Source organism: Crinia signifera, chromosome 3, assembly GCF_055691185.1.
Source record: "Crinia signifera chromosome 3, ASM5569118v1, whole genome shotgun sequence".
In the NCBI taxonomy this organism is placed as follows: Eukaryota; Metazoa; Chordata; class Amphibia; order Anura; family Myobatrachidae; genus Crinia; species Crinia signifera.
This window is the reverse complement of record NC_139219.1, coordinates 88660096-88681245: the sequence shown is the minus strand read 5'-3', so window position 1 is coordinate 88681245 and position 21150 is coordinate 88660096. Positions and strand designations below refer to the sequence as shown.

The 21150-nt window shown below is 41.7% G+C and overlaps 2 protein-coding genes across 6 annotated transcripts in view; both read right to left on the bottom strand.

Moving 5' to 3' along the window:
* GRM1 (glutamate metabotropic receptor 1) overlaps positions 1 to 21150 on the bottom strand; it is a 342170-nt gene that overhangs the window by 12386 nt on the left and 308634 nt on the right. For all 3 annotated transcript variants that reach the window (XM_083176182.1, XM_083176181.1, XM_083176184.1), the window contains exon 8: positions 8078 to 9008. In XM_083176182.1, the coding sequence (XP_083032308.1) occupies positions 8078 to 9008 (931 nt within the window). The remainder of the gene's footprint in view (positions 1 to 8077; positions 9009 to 21150) is intronic.
* Positions 14875 to 19824, bottom strand: LOC146063623 (uncharacterized). Of its 3 annotated transcripts, none has more exons than XR_014471625.1 (2): positions 15684 to 19466; positions 14875 to 14969 (listed from the first exon to the last, which is right to left on the bottom strand). XR_014471625.1 is itself a non-coding variant. In XM_083176185.1 (2 exons), the coding sequence occupies exon 2, from the start codon at positions 18441 to 18443 to the stop codon at positions 16032 to 16034; it is 2412 nt and encodes an 803-aa protein (XP_083032311.1). In that variant the 5' UTR covers positions 18444 to 19400; positions 19500 to 19824; the 3' UTR covers positions 14881 to 16031. The 3 variants fall into 3 exon arrangements, 1 of the variants encoding a protein (XP_083032311.1); XM_083176185.1 differs by adding an exon at positions 19500 to 19824 and having other exon boundaries at positions 14881 to 19400; XR_014471626.1 differs by having other exon boundaries at positions 14891 to 14969; positions 15069 to 19466.

Here is a 21150-nt window from a genome sequence, read left to right as displayed (position 1 = left end):
AATTTTTATCCTGCCTCCAGGCAACTGGGACAAACTTACGCCACTGTGCCATACTAAGGTATACCCCAGATTTATGACTATATAAAGTATATGAAAAGTACAAGAATACATTAGAAATATCGGGTGACTTTCAAATTCGCCCGTTATCGCACTTTTTAAAATTACATATTTTGCCGCGAATTCTCATATTTAATGAGGTGCATATTCCGGTCAAAAAAGTGCAATTAAGTGCCATAATGTGGGATTTTTAGTCATGAAAATGTGCGAATCTGAGGAAATGGGTGAATTTGTGTTAAAAAAAAAATGGCATGAGGTCCCCCCTCCTGAGCATAACCAGCCCCGGGCTCATTGAGCCGGACCTGGTTCCAAAAATACGGGGGACAAAAAGCATAGGGGTCCCCCCGTATTTCTGAAACCAGCCCCGGACTCTTGTACCGGTCCTGGTTCCAAAAATACGGGGGACAAAATTTTTTGGGTCCCCCGTATTTTTAAACCAGCACCGGGCTCCAACAGCCCGTGGTGTCATGCCACAGCTAGGGGACACTTTTTACATAAGGTCCCCCGGCTGAAACATGAGCAGCGTGGCTGGTCAGCCTTGGGCGGGGTACCTGGAGGAGTGGGGACCCCCCCAATAAAGGGGTCCCCCCCTCAGGCTTCACCCGTCCAGGGCTGAAGCTCGGGGCTGTCACCGGCGTTCGTGGGCTGTGGACGCCAGCCTGATAGGGTTAAATCAGTCATTCCTAACATTGCTTCATGCAGGCAAACTACAAGTGCCAGCAGACCTCCCCCGCATGCTGGGACTTGGAGAACCACAAGTCCCAGCATGCGGGGCATGAATGGACTTGTAGTCCACCTGTAAAAAGAATGTTAAAATAAAAGACACACACACAGAAAAGTATAACTTTATTACACCCACAAACACACACCTCACTTTTACACCAACATACTTACCAACCCAGGGTCCAGCGCTGGTCCCGCACTGACAGCGGGGTGAGCCGGCTTTCTCTGGTGCAGATACCAGCTTCTGTAGCGCTGGGACAGTGCTACAGAGGCTGCTAGCGTCTTTGGCTTATGCTTCTCCATGGAGACGCATAGCTCAGCCAACCAGTGCTGAGCTATGCGTATCCATGGAGACGCATCGGCCAACCACGCTAGCAGCCTCTGTAGCGAGTTTTTTGCAGTTTTTCGCATCTCATTATATATGCGAATTTGCAAAAATTACATTTTCACATCTCATTAAATGTCACCCAATATATTTCTATTAATCGTCTTTATAGCCAAAACTCTGGAGTAAAAGGTCTATTATACTTGACAAGGAAAATACTTCAAAGATATGTATAACCCAAAATAAGATGTGATGTGTCTATCTCAAATCTGGCATGGCCATCTGTTCTCAGTCTGTGGAGTACTGCATTTCCTGGCTGGTGGAAATAAATACAGTGATCAGGTTTTTCATTTAGAGGAATTGCAGTCTATTTAAATAGGAACTTGCATTAAAGGTGAGAGATCGCTGGGATGAAAAACTCATACACAGTGAGAGTTTTTCGCCCATTTTGTCAAATTTCGTTTGGGTGGAAGACTTTCCATATCAGGACGCTATGGAAAGTCGTCCACTCCGCTGCTCATCTGCTGGTAATGCCAGTAGATGAGCGACTGGGCCAGCGATGATGCAGGATCTAGCATCAGCGCTCACCGCTCATTGCTGCCCCATACACACTGGGAGGCTTTGTAGCTGAAAGCAGCTCAGAAGAGTAAACTGAGCTGCTTTCAGCTCAGACGCCCAGTGTGTATGGGCCTTAAAGGTCATATTTATTAAATAATATCCCCTCTTTACTTACCAATATTAAGGCATACCATCATTCCACCCAGAAAAGTAGCTCCCATAGGTGTCTATGGGGGTATGCAATCATGTTTGCAAATCATCTGTAGATGGTTTTGGCCTATAGTAATGTAAAGGCTGCTAAATTGCATATTTTACTGGATGTATTCTCCAGATTGAAACAATACCCAATAACTGCATGGAACCCGTCCAGGAAGCAGAATGGTAGCATAAGCCACAGGTTCTCAAACTAGGTCCTCAGGACCCTGCACAGTGCCTGTTTTGAAGGCAGTGGTTGATTCAGGGGGGGGGGTGCACCCGGGCACGTGCCCCACCTGTCATTTCTGACATAGCTCACTTTGTAGCTGAGGACCAGGACTTTCCAACGAGTCTGGCCCTGCGTCGATAGCCCCCGGGAACTGGAGATACCGCCGGACAACGTTTTCCTCAACCCCCAGCAGGTTCCTACAGCTGACAACCCCCCCCCCCCCCCCCTCGGCATCACAGAAGCTTGTGGTTGATCTCATTTGAACCTAAATCGCTAGGTTCTGGAGACATTGCAGGTAAACCGTTTTTTTATTTATGAAATGTAATTTCATGGCTGTTCATGTTCTTTGAGGGCAGATTTCTCTGGAACCAAATAGCCCAGTTTCACAGGACCAAAATCATTTGAAGCCCACTCAACAGTTCTTCAATATGATACTGGTCTCATGTAAATGGGTCAGTTGGTTCCAAAGATATAGCTGGTTAAACAATATAGCTGGTTAAAGGGGGGGGGGGGGATATCTCCTCCGCACACCAGAAAATACAGGGACTAGGCTGGTGTAAGAGGGACCAACCCTGCATTGTCTGGTGTGAATAAGGTATTGTTTTAAATACCCAGGACCTACTGTGCTCTGAATACAGCAGGGCAGCCCCCCGCTCTCTCTGCTTGGCTGTCAATGGCTATCACTTTTGCCCAGCGGCGGCTCTCCCCCAGTTACCATGAGCATGTATTCCCCCTTGGCAATGAGCATGTAATTCCCCTTGGCAATGAATATGGAACCCCAGGCAATGTGCATATAGGTAAGCAGCACTTATATAGCATAATTGTTAATAGGCATTATGGTGTTTGGCATAATAGATAATGGACATTATGGTGTGTGGCTTAACATGTAATGGGCATTATGGTGTACATTTTCCCTGTCCCTGTTTATGAAGCATATTGTGAATTTTGGCTCAATTGTGTGGCATTATGCGAATTTTGGCTCAATCCATGATGCATTATGTGAATTTTGGCTCAATCCGTGTAGCATTTTGTGAATGTTGACTCAATCCATATGGCATTATGTGAATTTTGTCTCAATCCATTTGGCATTATGTGAATTTTGGCTCAATCCGTGTGGCATTAGGTGAGTTTTGGCTCATTCGTTTGGCATTATGTATAAGGGGCAAGTATAAAGGGGTCTAGTATTTTTGTTGCATAATGTGTAGGAGTGGTATATGCGGTGGTACCCTGCACTCATGCCCCCTTTTGAGTGGGCACACCCTGTTCCGTTTTTTATCCCATTCCCACACTCTCTCTGCTCTCCTCCTCTCTCTCGCCGCTCTTTTAGCATGTACACTTGTACCACTAACACCCGCCAACCCTCTCCTGCCATGGTGCCCCCCTGTCATTTTTCCTGGATCTGCCACTGTTTGCAGGTCTCCTCACAGAATCAAAAGTGAAATAATTAGCTCCATTTGTGGATCTTTTAAAATGTGTCAATGAGTAATGAATGCACGTGTGCACCTGCCCGGTGACCTGGAAAGTGTGAACTGCATGGGGTCCTGAGGACCAAGTTTGAGAATCTCTGGCATAAGCTATAACTGTTTCCATGGCTTTGCAAAGACAGGTTCCTATTGTATTGCAAGCACAGTCAAATCGACCACAGTGCGGCAGGGGCGGTCATTCCGGGGACCCCACACATCAGGGGCCCCCAACACTTTAGTCCAGTGGTGGTCCAGTGGTACCTACCCCAGGGGTGATACCGCGGCTAAACATATTGTGCCGCAGCCAGTAACCAGACCATACCGCCATAACAAATGATCTCCAAAGTCACCAATTTCACTCACTGCGCATGCGCGCATAGAGAAGTGGCGGGCGGTGGCCTGCAGGGAAGTCATTACAGCTGGCCACCGTGGGTTTCTGGGTAGCGGTGGCTGAGCTGCACTTCCTGCTGCTGTCACATCACAGAGCTGCAAGCAACCGGGGACGGGGCTCTGCCGCTCTGCTTTAGTGAAGCTGGCCCTGCCCACCACAAGGACACTGACACAGCCAGGCTCCGTGCATGCAGAATCTGTTCCCCAGTCCAGATCCTTCAACTCAATCTCTGCCTGCAGTGAGCAGCGCTGCCTCTATCCTCCTCTCCACCACACTGCCAGGTGAGTGTTCTGGGTGTTATGAGCCACAAAGTGGCTCATTCCTGTAATTTTGTTATGTATTTTTATGTTCTGTGTTTTGTTTGTATGTTCTCTCTGGATTTAGCTTTCCGGGTTTTGCTTTATTCACTTGTCCTTGTATCTGTGGGATTGCAGCCTGGGCAGCACAGCTGCTCCAATTAGACCTAAAGCTTGGGCTGCTCAGGTGTGGCTTGTATGCTCATTAGTGGGCTTAGTGGGTCTGTTCTCACAAACACTGGGGTGCTGGTTATATAGTCTTGTTTCAGTCTTGTTCCTGGTCCACAGTCCTGAGAGATCCTGTCTGTATTGAGTTTTATTCCTGTCCTGCAGCCTGTGTTGTCCTTTCCTGCAGAGTTCTGCTGTAGATCCTATGAGAATTCTCCACCTGAATTAGAAAGAATTTCGACATCGCAGAAAGGAAGTACAACACCATCACCTTTACTCATTTTTTCTGGTGCCCACACAAGGGAAGCGCTTAGTTTGGTTCACTACCCCCTTTTCTTAAACCATATCTGCTGTAGTCCTGTCTGTTGTGGAGCTGCAGCCTGGTGTCCCTGCCGTGCAAAGCCTTGTCACTACAGCCGTCTCATCTGTCCAAGTCTTGTCTGTCTGTCAGGGACCTGCAGTCCACATAGGCCAACTTGGCCACACTCATTTAATCCAGTATCATTTTCTGGCATTGTTGCCTTTGTACTTCTATTCCTCTGTCCTGTCTGTCAGTCCCTGTATTATAGTCTGTTTTGTATGGTTTGTTCTTTTAGTTAGTTTACCTCTTATCACCTCACGGTCTCCACTGGTGCTTTGTCTCCAACATAAGTCCATGCTGCAACAAAGTCTGGGCGGACCTAATTCGCCCTTAAAGCCGGGGTGGTTACTAGCGAAGACTAGCCCGCAGGCACCAGTGGACCACTGCGGGGGATAATAGAGTTAGGGTCCAGACTAGGGACAGCTGTGGCTAAATCACCACTAGTCACAGCTTCAGAGTTTGTTTGTATTAACCACTTCCTAACACTGTGTAAGTGGGGAACTTATTTACTACTGGGGGGAGTGGGCCCGGTGCTGCATTTACTACTGGATGGAGTTGGGACTGGGCGCTGTATTTACTATTGGGGGGAGTGGGGGCTGGCTGTATTTACTACTGGGGGGGTGGGGGAGTGGGGGCTGTATTTACTACTAGAGGGAGTGGGCGCTGTATTTACGTTTGGGGCTAGTGGGGGCAGGCTGTATTTAACATTGAGGGGATTAGGGGCTGTATTTACTACTGGGGGAGTGGGGGCCATTATATCACTTTTATTTATAGGGGCCCCCACAAATTTGTTGTCCAGGGCCCCCACAGACCTTAATCCGGCCCTGATTGGGAGCCATCTCCCAATATTTGAAACTGGCTAATTTGAGTAAAATTTGTCATTTTCATGTTGCAAATGCAGACATAAAATCTTTTTATCACATCATTGAAAATGTAGATTGCGGTAAATAGGGCCCTTAGAAATAAGTAGTGTTAATACAAACGTGCATATAAACAAAACATAGTGCAACTTTTCCCACCAAATGTGTGAACAATAGCAACATCAGCTGTTATTACCAAAGAACACCCTTTCCCTCTACCATTCCCTCCTCTCCTACATATCAGCACATCTCATGCTCTGGTCCAGTAAAAATGCATAGAATGGTGACTTTTTTTTGTGCAAATTTGTACATATACAGGGAGTGGTATATAAACCCTTCTACAGAGTGAAGTTACTCATAATCCGCTTCCACCTATCATTTAAAAGAATATACCTCAGCGCTTCATACATCTGCCCCAGTGTGAGATTATCAAAAAATAGTAATGTTTGCTATATATCCTATTGGCTCATTTTTACAATATGTGCTAAATATTACCTTACACATAGAAAGAAAACGCAAGCAATTAAAAAAAATCTGTTACACCGTGGATAGCATACAGTGCTTTTCCTTGCATAGTATTTATTCAGTTTAGTTAAAGTTACTGGGGGTATATAAATCAGCCATTCTTAAGTAGCTTCTTCTGACTAAGTTATTATTTACATCCAGTACTATTTTTCTGGAAAAATAGGTGCAGGAACTCCAGGTCTGGGGGTGGATCAATTAAATAAAAAAACATATATAATAGAGAGAGGGAGGGAGAGATAGATGTACAGTATATATTGTATTTAGAAACAAAGGCACTCACAGGTGACTTTAAAATAAAACTTATCTTATGAAAAGTACATTTTTCAGTTCCTGATGATGTCATATTTATTAGAGGTTCAGGAACTGAGTTCCTGCTGGTTCCTGCTGAAAAATAGCACTTTTTACATCCATTGTGATATATCATTGTCTTTTTCTACTGTAAATGTTCACTTATATATGACACACTATATTTCCATAATTTATGAAAAGAACGCACCCCAAATTTAAGAAATTATAAATCTATAAGGGGCAACATTGACCTCTATAATTAATGTGGATGGGTATATACCATACCTGCCTACCCTCTCGGCTCCCAATGGAAAAGTGGGCAAGACTCTCGCATCCACAAAGACCTCTCGCACATCCCCTCAATCTCCCACTTGCAGAGCACAAGTGGGCCGACCAAGGCGTGACTTAATGACTTGATTTGTGCTGAATCACGTTATCATAGTCCCGCTCTCACTATAGAATGTCTGGGGAGCAGAGTCACAATGACACGATGGTTGGCCATGCCCCCTATACACCGACCAGGAAAAGTCATAAAATATGGTATATACAGTAGGAAGAATACATTTAAAATTTAGAAGTCTATTACTGTAGCTATTTAAAACTTTTTTTATGACAAATGGTGCTTAGCCAATCAGCTGGAGCATCACGCCTAATTCACTAGGCACCACAGATTTTTAAAGTTAGACGTTGTGTCTGGGCCATTTGGGGTGAACTACAACCCAATAGATGGTGGCCCTTCACCTGGCTTCACAGCTAGGCTAAGCAGCCAGGGGGCTACCGGTATCATTATAGCTATGCAATAACAAAATGATGCGATTGCATCACAAGACAGTACCCAACATGCAGGGAGGCCTTGTCATTTGCTGAGCGGCCCCCAGCATGCTCCTGCTGGTAGTTGTCATTTGGCAAATCTTCGCAAAACTACAACTGAAGCTGAATTAGTCCTATCATCATAAGTAATGAGCTTTACATAGCTAAAACTTGTTGATAAATCAATGATAAATTGATAAATCAATTGAGCATTATCACAATTAACAATAATTTAAAATATTACAGTTCAACAATATACTGTACATCTAGAAAATATGATAAATGGCTGTGGTTTCCATTTAATGCATAATAATGCTTTCTTATATGGTTCGCAGAAGATCTGTTTTGCTAAAGTGAGAATTAGCTCTTATTACTGAAGTAAAAAGTGTGACTTCACACAGGAAAGTCAATTGATTGTGTTGGTTTTTAATTAACTGAGCTCAAGATGAGAAAACAACAAATGTGCTAAAACAACCCTCCGTACATGACAGATCCATACCTATCAATCTGAACACAAACAACCCTTTGTATAAGATTCTTCAGACCTCCCCCAATGACCCTGAATTTAGGAATCAAATCATTTATTTTTGGACTTTACTCATAACAAGATCATCTGCTGCTTATATTGATGATGCTGAAAAAAATATAAAAGTTATTTAATATTATTAATATTACAGTAAGTACACAAATAACAGCTGCTATACCATATGATGCTAGATATAAATGTTTATAATAATTAAAAAAAATCTTAACATTTTCCAGTCTTTACAGGTCCATCAAAGAAGAGTGACCATAGCAGGGTAACAGGAAAACCTCCTATCTACTTACTTTGTATTTCCGGTAGTAGGTTTCTTTCGTCTGAAGATGCTGAGGAAAGTGTTTGATCTGCAAGGCGTTTTTCCGTCCCCGACATGCATACGAACAACATCAGAGGTGGTGAAAGCACTTCGAACGTTCCTCTCAGGTTTGGCAATAATAATATACATCTTGGGAGTGAACATACAACTCAAAGCAACTGTGACACTAAGGCTGACTGCAAATGATGTGGTGATAATCTTGTAGTTACTTCCAAAATAAATTGGGACAAATGCTAACCAGATAATACATGTAGTGTACATTGTAAATGCAATGTATTTTGCTTCATTGAAATTAGCTGGAACATTGCGAGTCTTGAATGCATAGTACGTGCAGCTCATAATAAGGAGTCCATTGTAACCAAGAGGGGCCACTACACCTAAATTACTAGTATTACAGATCAAATAGACTTCTTTGATGCTTGGATAAGACAGGACTGGCTTAGGAGGCTCCATAATTACTAAAGTAACCACCAATGTAAGTTGCATGCTAATCAACATTGAGGCGATGATCACTTGGGCACAGGCACTCATAAAACGGGGTTTACGAGTGCAGATCTTCTTCTTGCTTCCTGCTAGTATCCGAGCAATGCGATTGGTTTTGGTCACCAGAGCTGAGTAGCACATTGCCGAGGAGAGACCAACCAAGAGGCGCTGCAGATAACAGGAGGTGGTGGTGGGCCTGGCGATCAGTGTGAAAGGACATATGTAACCAAGGAAAATCCCTGCCAGTATAATGAAGCAGAGCTCTCGGCTAGAAGATTTAACCACTGGGGTGTCTCTGTAGAGTATGAAAATCAAGGTGACAAACATGGTGATGAGGATGCCCACGCAGGAAAACGCCACAGCAATGATGGATTCAATATCCCTCCATTGTAGATATTTAACAACTATCGGCTCACAACCTGTTAAAAAAAATAAAAATAATAAATAAATAATTTTGCTGCTTACTGGAAAGAAAAAAGGAAATTTAGGTGCAAAAACAAATCAATAAACTAGGATTCTGCACTGGCCACCTCACATTTAAAAATTGCTGCTCCTGAAAAGCAACCTGGATAATTGCTAAACTCCCAAATGAACAGAGAATTTTTGAAAAAACAAACAGGAGTGAATATACTGGTACAAATGAATAAATCATTTTTAAACAATCACACAATTCAATTGGATCCAGATCTCAATGATAGATAAGAGCTGTATTGACCAATAGCAGTGTAAATGTTTCACATAATAACCTTTATTGAGATCTGATTGCAGTACAAATTTGTTTGCAAAATGGGTTAAACCACGTGCACTGCAGGTGGGGCAGATTTAACATGTGCAGAGAGTTAGATTTGTGTGAGTTATTTTGTTTCTGTGCAGGGTAAATACTGGCTGATTTATATTTACACTGCACTTTAGATTTCAGTTTCAGCACACCCACCCAAATGTAACTCTCTCTATACATGTTACATCTGCTCCACCTGCAGTGCACGTGGTTTTGCCCATTTTCCAAACAAATTTGTACTGCAATCAGATCTGAATAAGGGCCTATAATTCTTTATACTTAATATAATGTAATCCGATCAAACAGATTTTGGACATCCGATTCGGACAGATGTCAAAGCCCGATCTGTCGGGATCTGTGAAATCAGCCAAAATCATATTAGTGTATGGGTACCTTAATTTATGTGGTCATTAGGAACCACCAACTCAAATATTACATGAGTCCCCTGGGGCACTTAGCCATGTAATGTTATTAAAAATATTTTTTTCACTTTATAACATTTTTAATTGTACTGTAAAGTCTCACTGCTTGAATAGAAATAGGTTGATCGTTTTAGATGGATAAATTTGGTTAGCTAACCTCTATCCTTCTGTGTTATTGACATTTATTAAGTCATATAGTAATTTATGGCTACATACAGCTGCAAATGGTAATATATAAGATTTCAATTAATATACTCTTTGATGAACAAGCCTTTTTAACTTAAATTTGTGTGTATAATATATTCCACATCATAAAATGCATCTTTTTAACAGTAGGTTAATTTCAGACTGAGGTTCAGCAGGATTGTTAGCTTGGAAACCAACAATACACTTTGCAGCAGATGCCATTGATTGGTTATATCTGAAGCAAATACATTGTTGCACAACAAAATGGAAATGAAAATACCATTACTTTTCAAATTCACTACATAAGTGCACAGTTTGTTTAAGGTACTCTCCATCTGCTTGGCACTTTCTGCAATATCACCTTCTGGTGTTTTTGTGTTATCCTGATGTGAGACATAACAGCACAGCCTTTTCTGTGAATTATATAAAGTTGTTACCAGCAAAACTCTATGCAACTCAAGTGCCAATTTGCTTTATTACAAACTAGTAGTTGGGGATAATTGTCTTACCACCACCATCACAGAAAAATGTTAATTGTGCTACATAAAATATTTATAATGCAATATTGTTCTAGTTACATAAATAATGGGACTCTTTGGCCAGTATTTAATGTTAAATTACACTATGTGCAGCAAATCCTGTTTAGGATTCGCAGGGTTCCGGAGGGCTGGAACATTTAGTTGCCAGCCCTCCCTCTCACCCTATTCAATGCTGCAGGGGCTTGCTGCCCCTGACGGCGATTTTTATGGAAGATGGAAGCCTCCCTGCCTGCGCCGGAATGTGTGGACGGTAATGGGGGGCTCCCGAGGACACAGGCAGCACAATCTGGCCCCCCCCCCCCCGGAGCACTGGCACGGGACGTGGGTAGGGAGCTGCTGCACTGGTCCTGCTTGTGCATATGTAATGAGTGGGACCAGTATGAAGTGAATATCTAATGAGCGGCTCCTCGCCCCCTGCTGGCGAATGTGTGTAAAAATTAAATAAAAAATTAAATATATATTCATATGATACAAGTACATGAATAAAAATAGCATGCCCCTTCACAGAATAAAATTTCTGACTTTGGTACTTATTCCCTAGCACGGCGCCACCGATTTTAATTGTATGCAATCGGGTTGCAAAAATTGGGTCAATCGCATCGCATGCAACCAAATTGTATGCGATGCGATTGACCCGACCGACCCGATTTTTTACATTGGAACCAATGTTAAATGGTCCCTGACACCCGATTTTACATTGGCCCCAATGTTAAATGCCCCCCAGACCCCATTTTTTTCATTGTATGCCCCCATTGTTAACGCCACGCCACAATCAACGTGAACCCGAAGCGTGGCGAGCGGCGGCGGTACGCGTCCTCCGACCTTTTCATACCCCCACTATCCACGTCGGCGTGGAGTTGATTTTATATAGTGTGGCGAGCGCAGCGAGCCACCTAGCCCAAAGCGTGGCAAGCGCAGCGAGCCCCGCACATTACTTCACAGGTATTACACCTTCGCTCGCCACACTTCGGGTTCAGTGGCTCGCTGCGCACTCCACACTATATAAAATCAACTCCGCGCCATTACAATGGCATACAATGGACCAGATTTCACATAGGAATTTAACATTACATACAATGCTTACAATGTAAAATATAATGGCATGTGATGGACCCGATTTTATATTTGTCGGGAAACCTCAAAAAAAAGCCTGAAATCGGGTCGGTCGGGTCCCATCGCATACCTTAAGTTAAGGTATGCGATGGACCCGATGGGCGCTGTGCTAGGAAACAAGTACCCTGATTTTTTTTACACCAAAAAAAAAACACCCTTATTTTAAAAGATCACATAGTTCACCTTAAAAAGATGTCAAAGGCAAAACAGTGAATCATGGCGAAATTCATGCTTAAAGCAGTTCTCCATCCTAGCATTGAATACACTATTGGCGAATCCCAGCTCTCATGCACCCTCACTCCCTCCCAGTGGGAGGAGATGCTCACCCACTGCCGGGAGCTGTATACTGTCCCCCACCCTCCTCCAGTTCTAGAGATGCCCATTGACCATCAATGATTTCAAATCATTGATGGTTTATGGCTGATGTTGAATACTTTTGCCATCGATGTGGGAGGACGAGATGGTTTCCCTACATTGATGGCAAAGGAGAACCGATCAAGTTTCAAATTTTTTTTAAGGTGCCGGGACACGGAGCATACCTCCGCCCCCACACCCGGAAGTCCTGCCACCGAGTTCTGATTGACCCACGGCCTATTCAGTCAGAAATAATGGATGACCATTGATAGCTACAACAATCGATGGTTATGCAATGTAATATTTTGCTACTAGCGATGGCAGGGTGCAAAATCGCCATCAATGCCAACCATCGATGGCATCTGCACCAATGACCATCCCTACTCTGCAACAGCGAAAAACCTTTACTACCACCAAGTAGGATGAGACCCTGACTCAGGGGCACTGTCCAGTACTCCTGCGCTGGCATACTGGATGCTCACCCACTGGCTGGAGCTGCATAGTGTCCCCCACCCTCCTCTGCACCAGCGCAAAAGCTTTTGTCCCCCTCATACCCACACACCCCTATCACTACTCAGCTCCTGCTCTCCTGAACCGTAACTTCCACCACTGGGGAGTCGCTGACGCTGGGTTGCCCACATACCCCTATTATGCCTCATAGCCCAGCCACCTGCTCTCATGCACCCTAACTCCCACGCAGTAGAAGGAGACACTGACTCAGGGCAAGCATTCTGTACTCCTGTGCTGCCACGCTGGACCCTCACCCACTGACCTAAGCTGCACAGTGTCCCCCACCCTCCTCTTTAGTCCCCCTTATGCCCACACACCCCTATCACTACCCAGCCTCCTGTTTTCCTGAGTTGTGACCTCCGCCAGTAGGGAGCCGCTGACTCAAAAACACCCTACTATACTATTGCACACACACACCTAAACAACACACACCCCCCCCCCACACCCACAAATGTTACTGTACCCTCCACACTATCAATGTACATCTTACTCTGTAACCGCTTTTTAATTAAACAAAACAATACACACCCCCTTCCAAATCATATGCTCTCTATTTAACACATTTCACCTATAACTCAAGTTGCAATCCAGGCCATCTTTCATACAATTCTAACCATATTTCACACAATACAAAAGTTCACAAATTAAGGGGGCGCAGCCTCTTACGCCGGTGTGAAGAGCGCCCATAGGGCGTGACGAATCACCTAGTTACTTAAATCATGGTATAAATATTAGTGAGGGATCTATAGAAAACACTACTGCAATGATGTACATACTGTACAGGGGTAACATATTTTTATTATAATTACACGTTTCTATTTTAGATGTTTTTTGGGGGGATATGGGAACATTACAAACAGTATATCAGTGATGCATTTTTTTACTTGTTTCGTTTATATTTAAGGCTTAGCATTTGTAGAGTGGCTGATCAATTTTCAAGTGTTCAAGACAGAACTGTTGCTGGGAACATTGTGTAAGGTACTTTGTATCTTGCATTCTATTCAAATAGATACTGTGATGTATTGCTCTTTGCCATGACTTGCTGGCTCTGTTCTGGCCATAGCAAACAATCAGAAATACCCATTGCAATTCTTCTGGGATTGTGCTAATGGGTAGTGTGTCATGCTCTGAAAAGCTGGATGTGATGTGTTATGTTATTCTTATTGAGATAAGTGATACATAGGCCCCTTACTGATGCTTGTTATCTCCTTGTAATCCCACCAATCCTGCTTCACTGTGTGATTGTGTGCTCTATCCTCAGGCTGCAACTGTTAATAACAATGTCCTTTGTTGTAACGGAATAATCAGGCATTAGCAAGAGAAAATATAACTAATACATTTCTAAGCTTATAAGTACCTGTGAAGATGATTTGGGGATATCAGAGGTTAATGTTGTATCTAACAGAACATGAAGGAATGTTTACAGAGAATTATGAGTGTCTTGCTACAGATACATCCAACGTGTTAGAGAAGGCCTAATGCCAGATGCTGTGCACACAGAGGATAACTTGGGTTTGTCATGGCTTATACTATATACTTATATAGTGAATTGGGTTTCATTCAACATCCTGGCAGTCAATTACCATTGTTCACTATACCCAAATACTGCAGAGAGACCGGCGCCAGACTCCTAACAACAATTTGAATGCCGGAGCCAGAATCTCAAGTTGCCGTTATGTTGAATGGTGAGTAACTAGGGCTGGTTAGCCCTACACCAGGAATGAGGGAGGCAGGGGCTGGCTGGCAACTTTCAGCCTAGGGGGGGGGGGGAGGGGGGGGACGACACAGGGGAGATAGCAGGAGACTGCATTGTAGAGAGAGATAGAGTTACCGTAAGGGAAACAGTGAGAAACTGCAGATGAGATAGTGTGAGAGACCAAAGGGGAGAGGAAGATAGTGAGAGAGGCCGCAGGGGTGATAGCAAGAGAGGCTGCAAGGAAGATAGCGAGAGAGGCCACAAGGTAGTGAGGGAGGCCTGAGAAGATAACACAGTTAAAAATTCAAATAGGGGAGGCACACCAACTGCCATTTCAAACTGACTCACTGGCAGTTGGTTTGTCTCCCCCATTTGAATTTTGGATTGTGCTGCAGCCAGTGTTGAACTGGGGCTTGAAGGGTCCACCAGCAAAAATGCAATGGTAGGGGCTCATGTTCAGGGGTGTGGTTAGAATACTGAGGGGGTGTGGCTAACATTAAAGACTGTATGGTCTGGGCCCATATATATATATATATATATATATATATATATATATATATATATATATATATATATATGTATGTATATATATGTATATATATATATATATATATATATATATATGTATATATGTATATGTATGTGTGTATATATGTGTATATATATATATATATAGACAAAATGTAGATCCAGACTGCGCACAGCCACAAGCTTCAGAATATAGGAGTGCGTCCTTGGGTCAGGATGTAGTGCAGCTCTCTCCAAATAAAGCCAGACCTTAGCTTTAATTGTCCCAATCACATGTAGAAAGAAATTGGAGAAAAAGCGCAGATATGAGCAAAGTGTAAAACAAATTTTACTAAAAGTGCAGGCTCACATACATCATAGATAACAGCAAACAGCTTGCCACAGTGATATCCAACACGGTGCACCAACGACTTGAATAGCCGGGACCAGCCTTTTCGCCGCCGTCAGGGCCTCCGTGGTCAGGAACTCCAAAAGCACAATGTTGTCAGTTTAGGCCACGCCCAACCGGTTTCGTCATCTGGGGACTTCGTCAGGGGGTGTAGCCATCCAAAGTACTGGTGTTATACTTATAGTAGGTCGCACAGCTGATATTGATGTGCTGACGAGCTGCTTTAATCATGCTCCAAGCTCTCACTGATACCTATCAACATCGTTAAAGCTAATTGCCTAGCAGCAGTAATAAACCATTTATAAAGACACAAAGAAAGAAAAAATATATGTGCCTCTCACACACATAAGTAAAATACAATCAATACATAAAAATACAACTATAATACAATACAATTAATATACAACAATTCAAAAATACAAAAAATGCATATACATAGAAAATATAAATCTGCACAATATGCAGGTATGTAAAAATATCATAAAATGTTTAATGATTACTTTTTAAAAAAAATTTATGTAGCGAAGCATAAAGAGATACATATGCTCATTGTAGCAACTCTGCATTATAAGAAACATACCATCATTATTCATGCAAGAAAGAGAAAAATACTTTTATATATAAACAGGATTTGATATACTAACATGTAATCATGTATAAAAAAAGAGAGAAGAAAAGGAGAAAAGAGATAACTATTAGTCACATTATATAAACAGAAAGTCCGTCTATAGCTTTGATTACGGACAACAATATTCTCAACCTTACATATGTCAAAGTAATATACATATCTTTCAATACAAGATGGAAATCAGGCTGTGCAGTCAGCCCATACCAGGATCACTCTATCCAATGCACTGTATGCGATAGCTCTGGGGTCCGCAGACCCAACACAGTGCTATGCCAGCAACATAGATATAAGAGCGCTCACTCAGTATAGGAAAGAATTGACGTCACAGCCTTCATTCATACCACTGGGTGCTAATGTGCCAATATTATATATCCAGTAGGTTTCACGCCTACTTAACTTCTTTAAAATATCACCCCCGCGTTCGTCCAATGAAATTTGTTCTAGGGCTTTAAAGGAAAACTGCTTCAAATCACCATTATTACATGCAAGAAAATGCCTCGAGACACTATGAGTGTTTAATTTATTCCGAATATTCCGTGTGTGTTCGAGCATTCTGATTTTAAGCTGCCGCTTAGTTTTTCCTATATATTTCTTCCCGCAACTGCAGGATAGCATATAAATAACGTGAGTGCTCAAACAGGTCATTTTACTACGGATATTCCAGGATTTTTGAAGGTCAGTGTCCCAGTATTTAAATTTATCTTTATCGACATATTGACACATTTTGCACTTAGTGCATGGAAAAAAACCTTTGGTGGTCTGTAACCAATTTACATCATCTTTTTTCTTTAGATGACTCGGTGCTAAGCAAGTTTTTAGTGTGGCAGCACGTTTAAAAACTACCTGGGGCCTCTTGGGTATTACCATTCTTAGAATCGGGTCCAACAGAAGGACACCCCAATGTCTGTCCAGAATTTGTTTTATTTTCTGGCTGTCTTTATTATATTTGGTCACAAACGGAATAAAATCACCTTTAATTGCATTCTCTTTAGGCCTATATGATAATAGAGTACTTCTGTCCTTTTCAATTGCTCTATTTTTACACTTTTGTACAAGGTTCGGAGGATAATTCTTTTCTGCAAATCGAGTACAGTATATATTAGCCTGCTCATTGAATTTATCTATTGTGGCACAATTACGCCTCAACCTCACAAACTGGGAGTATGGTATATTAGAAACCCATTTGTTGAGGTGACAACTCATATAATTAACATAACTATTACTATCCACACTTTTAATGTGTGTGTAAGTATTAATTTTTTGCTTAATCGGCCACTCTGCAGTATCGAGTACTAGATCCAAAAATTCAATCCGTGTGTGATTGAATTTGGATGTAAATCTCAAATTACAGTCATTAACATTAATTTTTGACATGAACCCATCAAACATATTTTCATCACCCTGCCACACTATAACAATGTCATCGATAAAGCGTTTATAGCATTTTATACATTGTTTATATTCAACATTGATTTCGAGATTATTTTCTTCCCATCTCCCTAGATACATATTTGCTAAGCTTGGAGCATATGGCGTTCCCATTGCAACTCCACAGAGCTGCATAAAGAATTGCTCTTGAAAAAGGAAGTAATTATTTTCCAATACCAGCTTGATGCTATCCAGAATAAACTCACGCAAAGCCACACTCACATTAATATCTTTTTCCAGATAGTAATTGACCGCGTCCAATCCTCCCATATGAGGGATGGAGGTATATAATGCCTCAACGTCGATCGTGCACCAATTAAAATCTGACTGCCACTCAAATTTATCAAACAATTGCAAAACCTGAGTGGAGTCCTTAATGTGTGATTGTAAGGCAACAACATATTTCTGTAAATATATGTCTACGAATTCAGACAGGTGTGAGGTAGCCGAACCGATCCCCGATATAATCGGGCGACCGGGCGGCTTCTCAAGCCGCTTATGTATTTTTGGTAGGTAGTAAAACGTTGCTACCGTTGGATTATCATTTACAATATACCGGGCCTCATTTTTATTGATACATTGCCTCTCCAATCCAGTTTTTACAAGATCTTTGATTCTTTTGGTCACGATTTCAGTTGGGTTAGCATCTAATTTTAGGTACGTTTTTGCATCATTTAGAAGCCTATACGCTTCATTTACATAATCAGCGGTATCTAATACAACAAGGCCACCCCCTTTGTCCGCACATTTGAACATGATATCATTATTTTTTTCCAATTTTTTTAGAGCTGATCGCTCGCTTGGTGACAAATTATCATGTGTCATTTTAGAATCGGCACATAGTTTATCAAAGTCCTTTTGTATCAGACCTTGAAAGGTTTCTATATTACTACCGCGCGACTCAATGGGGTAAAATGTTGATGGGGGTTTTAAAGGTGTACCATCCCTTTTATCTGCTGGATCTGAATCAGATGTTCCAGATTTGTTTTTAGTAAAGTGGCGTTTTAATGTTAAGTTGCGAATGAATTTATTAGAGTCTATAAAAAGGTTGAAACCATCAGGCTTAGCATTTGGGGCATATGACATTCCTTTTGATAACAATTTTATCTCATTAGATTTTAACTCATATTTTGATAGGTTGAAGATGCCATATTCCCTTAAGGATTTTGTCTCCTCATTTTGTTTCCTCTTTCCTCCTCGGGTGCCTCTCCTAGTAGGTTTTGTTTTCTTTTTGTACCCGGGCTCTCTACAGCTGCTCGATTCTGAGTCAGTCTTTCCCTCCATTGGGGCCTGTCTAAAAAAACTTTTTTCTGTCTGGGGGAGGAAGGGTTAAAGACCTCGAACCTGTTCTTTAAAGGTATATCCTCTCTACTCGAGTAATTATTCCTATTTGAATATCTACGTTTATATGGTACTGTCTGCCAGTCCTCATTGTAGCGTCTGGGGGCAAATGTTTTTTTGGGTTTCTCAGCATGGGGCCATGATCTCACATTTCCATTTTTGTAGTCCATTAAATCCCTTTTAAATTTTTTTACTTTAGTCTCTATGACATTATCCTCCATTTTTTTTATTTTAATCTCGCTCTGTTTCTTTAAATCTTTAAATTCCTGCAATTCCTTAATGGGTTCTATTTTAATTTCAAGTGCTGTAATTTCTTTATCTAAGTTGTTAATTTCATGCTTTCTCTCATTTATAATCAATTGCATAAGTTGTAAAGAACATTCATCAACAATTTTGTACCAGGCATCTAGAAAATCTTTTCTTTCGTTACCAAAAGTTGGATTTTTAACAATCCTCAATCCACGAGGGATCCTTTTTGATTGTACATAATTTTCTAGGGTTGTAATTTCCCAGCTTAATTTCATCTCCTTAGTCAGGAGTTTTTCATGTTGTATATTAATGGCATCTAAATCATTAGTCTGTTTGGGCACATTTTCATGCACAATGCCCGTATCAAAGAGGTCATTAAATTTCTTATGGCATTCCTCATACCTTCTGATCCTCCTTTCCATATTACACCAGGTATACTTTTAGATGGTGCCAAAACCACAACAAATATACACAAATGAATACAGGTTATCAAGCAATTAAGTAATTACGACCTGCAGCAGCTGGAGAAATGGTCAGAGACACAGACAAAATGTAGATCCAGACTGCGCACAGCCACAAGCTTCAGAATATAGGAGTGCGTCCTTGGGTCAGGATGTAGTGCAGCTCTCTCCAAATAAAGCCAGACCTTAGCTTTAATTGTCCCAATCACATGTAGAAAGAAATTGGAGAAAAAGCGCAGATATGAGCAAAGTGTAAAACAAATTTTACTAAGAGTGCAGGCTCACATACATCATAGATAACAGCAAACAGCTTGCCACAGTGATATCCAACACGGTGCACCAACGACTTGAATAGCCGGGACCAGCCTTTTCGCCGCCGTCAGGGCCTCCGTGGTCAGGAACTCCAAAAGCACAATGTTGTCAGTTTAGGCCACGCCCAACCGGTTTCGTCATCTGGGGACTTCGTCAGGGGGTGTAGCCATCCAAAGTACTGGTGTTATACTTATAGTAGGTCGCACAGCTGATATTGATGTGCTGACGAGCTGCTTTAATCATGCTCCAAGCTCTCACTGATACCTATCAACATCGTTAAAGCTAATTGCCTAGCAGCAGTAATAAACCATGTATAAAGACACAAAGAAAGAAAAAATATATGTGCCTCTCACACACATAAGTAAAATACAATCAATACATAAAAATACAACTACTATAAGTATAACACCAGTACTTTGGATGGCTACACCCCCTGACGAAGTGGGCGTGGCCTAAACTGACAACATTGTGCTTTTGGAGTTCCTGACCACGGAGGCCCTGACGGCGGCGAAAAGGCTGGTCCCGGCTATTCAAGTCGTTGGTGCACCGTGTTGGATATCACTGTGGCAAGCTGTTTGCTGTTATCTATGATGTATGTGAGCCTGCACTTTTAGTAAAATTTGTTTTACACTTTGCTCATATCTGCGCTTTTTCTCCAATTTCTTTCTACATGTGATTGGGACAATTAAAGCTAAGGTCTGGCTTTATTTGGAGAGAGCTGCACTACATCCTGACCCAAGGACGCACTCCTATATTCTGAAGCTTGTGGCTGTGCGCAGTCTGGATCTACATTTTGTCTGTGTCTCTGACCATTTCTCCAGCTGCTGCAGGTCGTAATTACTTAATTGCTTGATAACCTGTATTCATTTGTGTATATTTGTTGTGGTTTTGGCACCATCTAAAAGTATACCTGGTGTAATATGGAAAGGAGGATCAGAAGGTATGAGGAATGCCATAAGAAATTTAATGACCTCTTTGATACGGGCATTGTGCATGAAAATGTGCCCAAACAGACTAATGATTTAGATGCCATTAATATACAACATGAAAAACTCCTGACTAAGGAGATGAAATTAAGCTGGGAAATTACAACCCTAGAAAATTATGTACAATCAAAAAGGATCCCTCGTGGATTGAGGATTGTTAAAAATCCAACTTTTGGTAACGAAAGAAAAGATTTTCTAGATGCCTGGTACAAAATTGTTGATGAATGTTCTTTACAACTTATGCAATTGATTATAAATGAGAGAAAGCATGAAATTAACAACTTAGATAAAGAAATTACAGCACTTGAAATTAAAATAGAACCCATTAAGGAATTGCAGGAATTTAAAGATTTAAAGAAACAGAGCGAGATTAAAATAAAAAAAATGGAGGATAATGTCATAGAGACTAAAGTAAAAAAATTTAAAAGGGATTTAATGGACTACAAAAATGGAAATGTGAGATCATGGCCCCATGCTGAGAAACCCAAAAAAACATTTGCCCCCAGACGCTACAATGAGGACTGGCAGACAGTACCATATAAACGTAGATATTCAAATAGGAATAATTACTCGAGTAGAGAGGATATACCTTTAAAGAACAGGTTCGAGGTCTTTAACCCTTCCTCCCCCAGACAGAAAAAA

What these genes read in the sequence shown, in the direction of transcription:
- LOC146063623 (XM_083176185.1), bottom strand. Translation starts at nt 18,443, where the DNA reads ATGGAGGGAAAGACTGACTCAGAATCGAGCAGCTGTAGAGAGCCCGGG.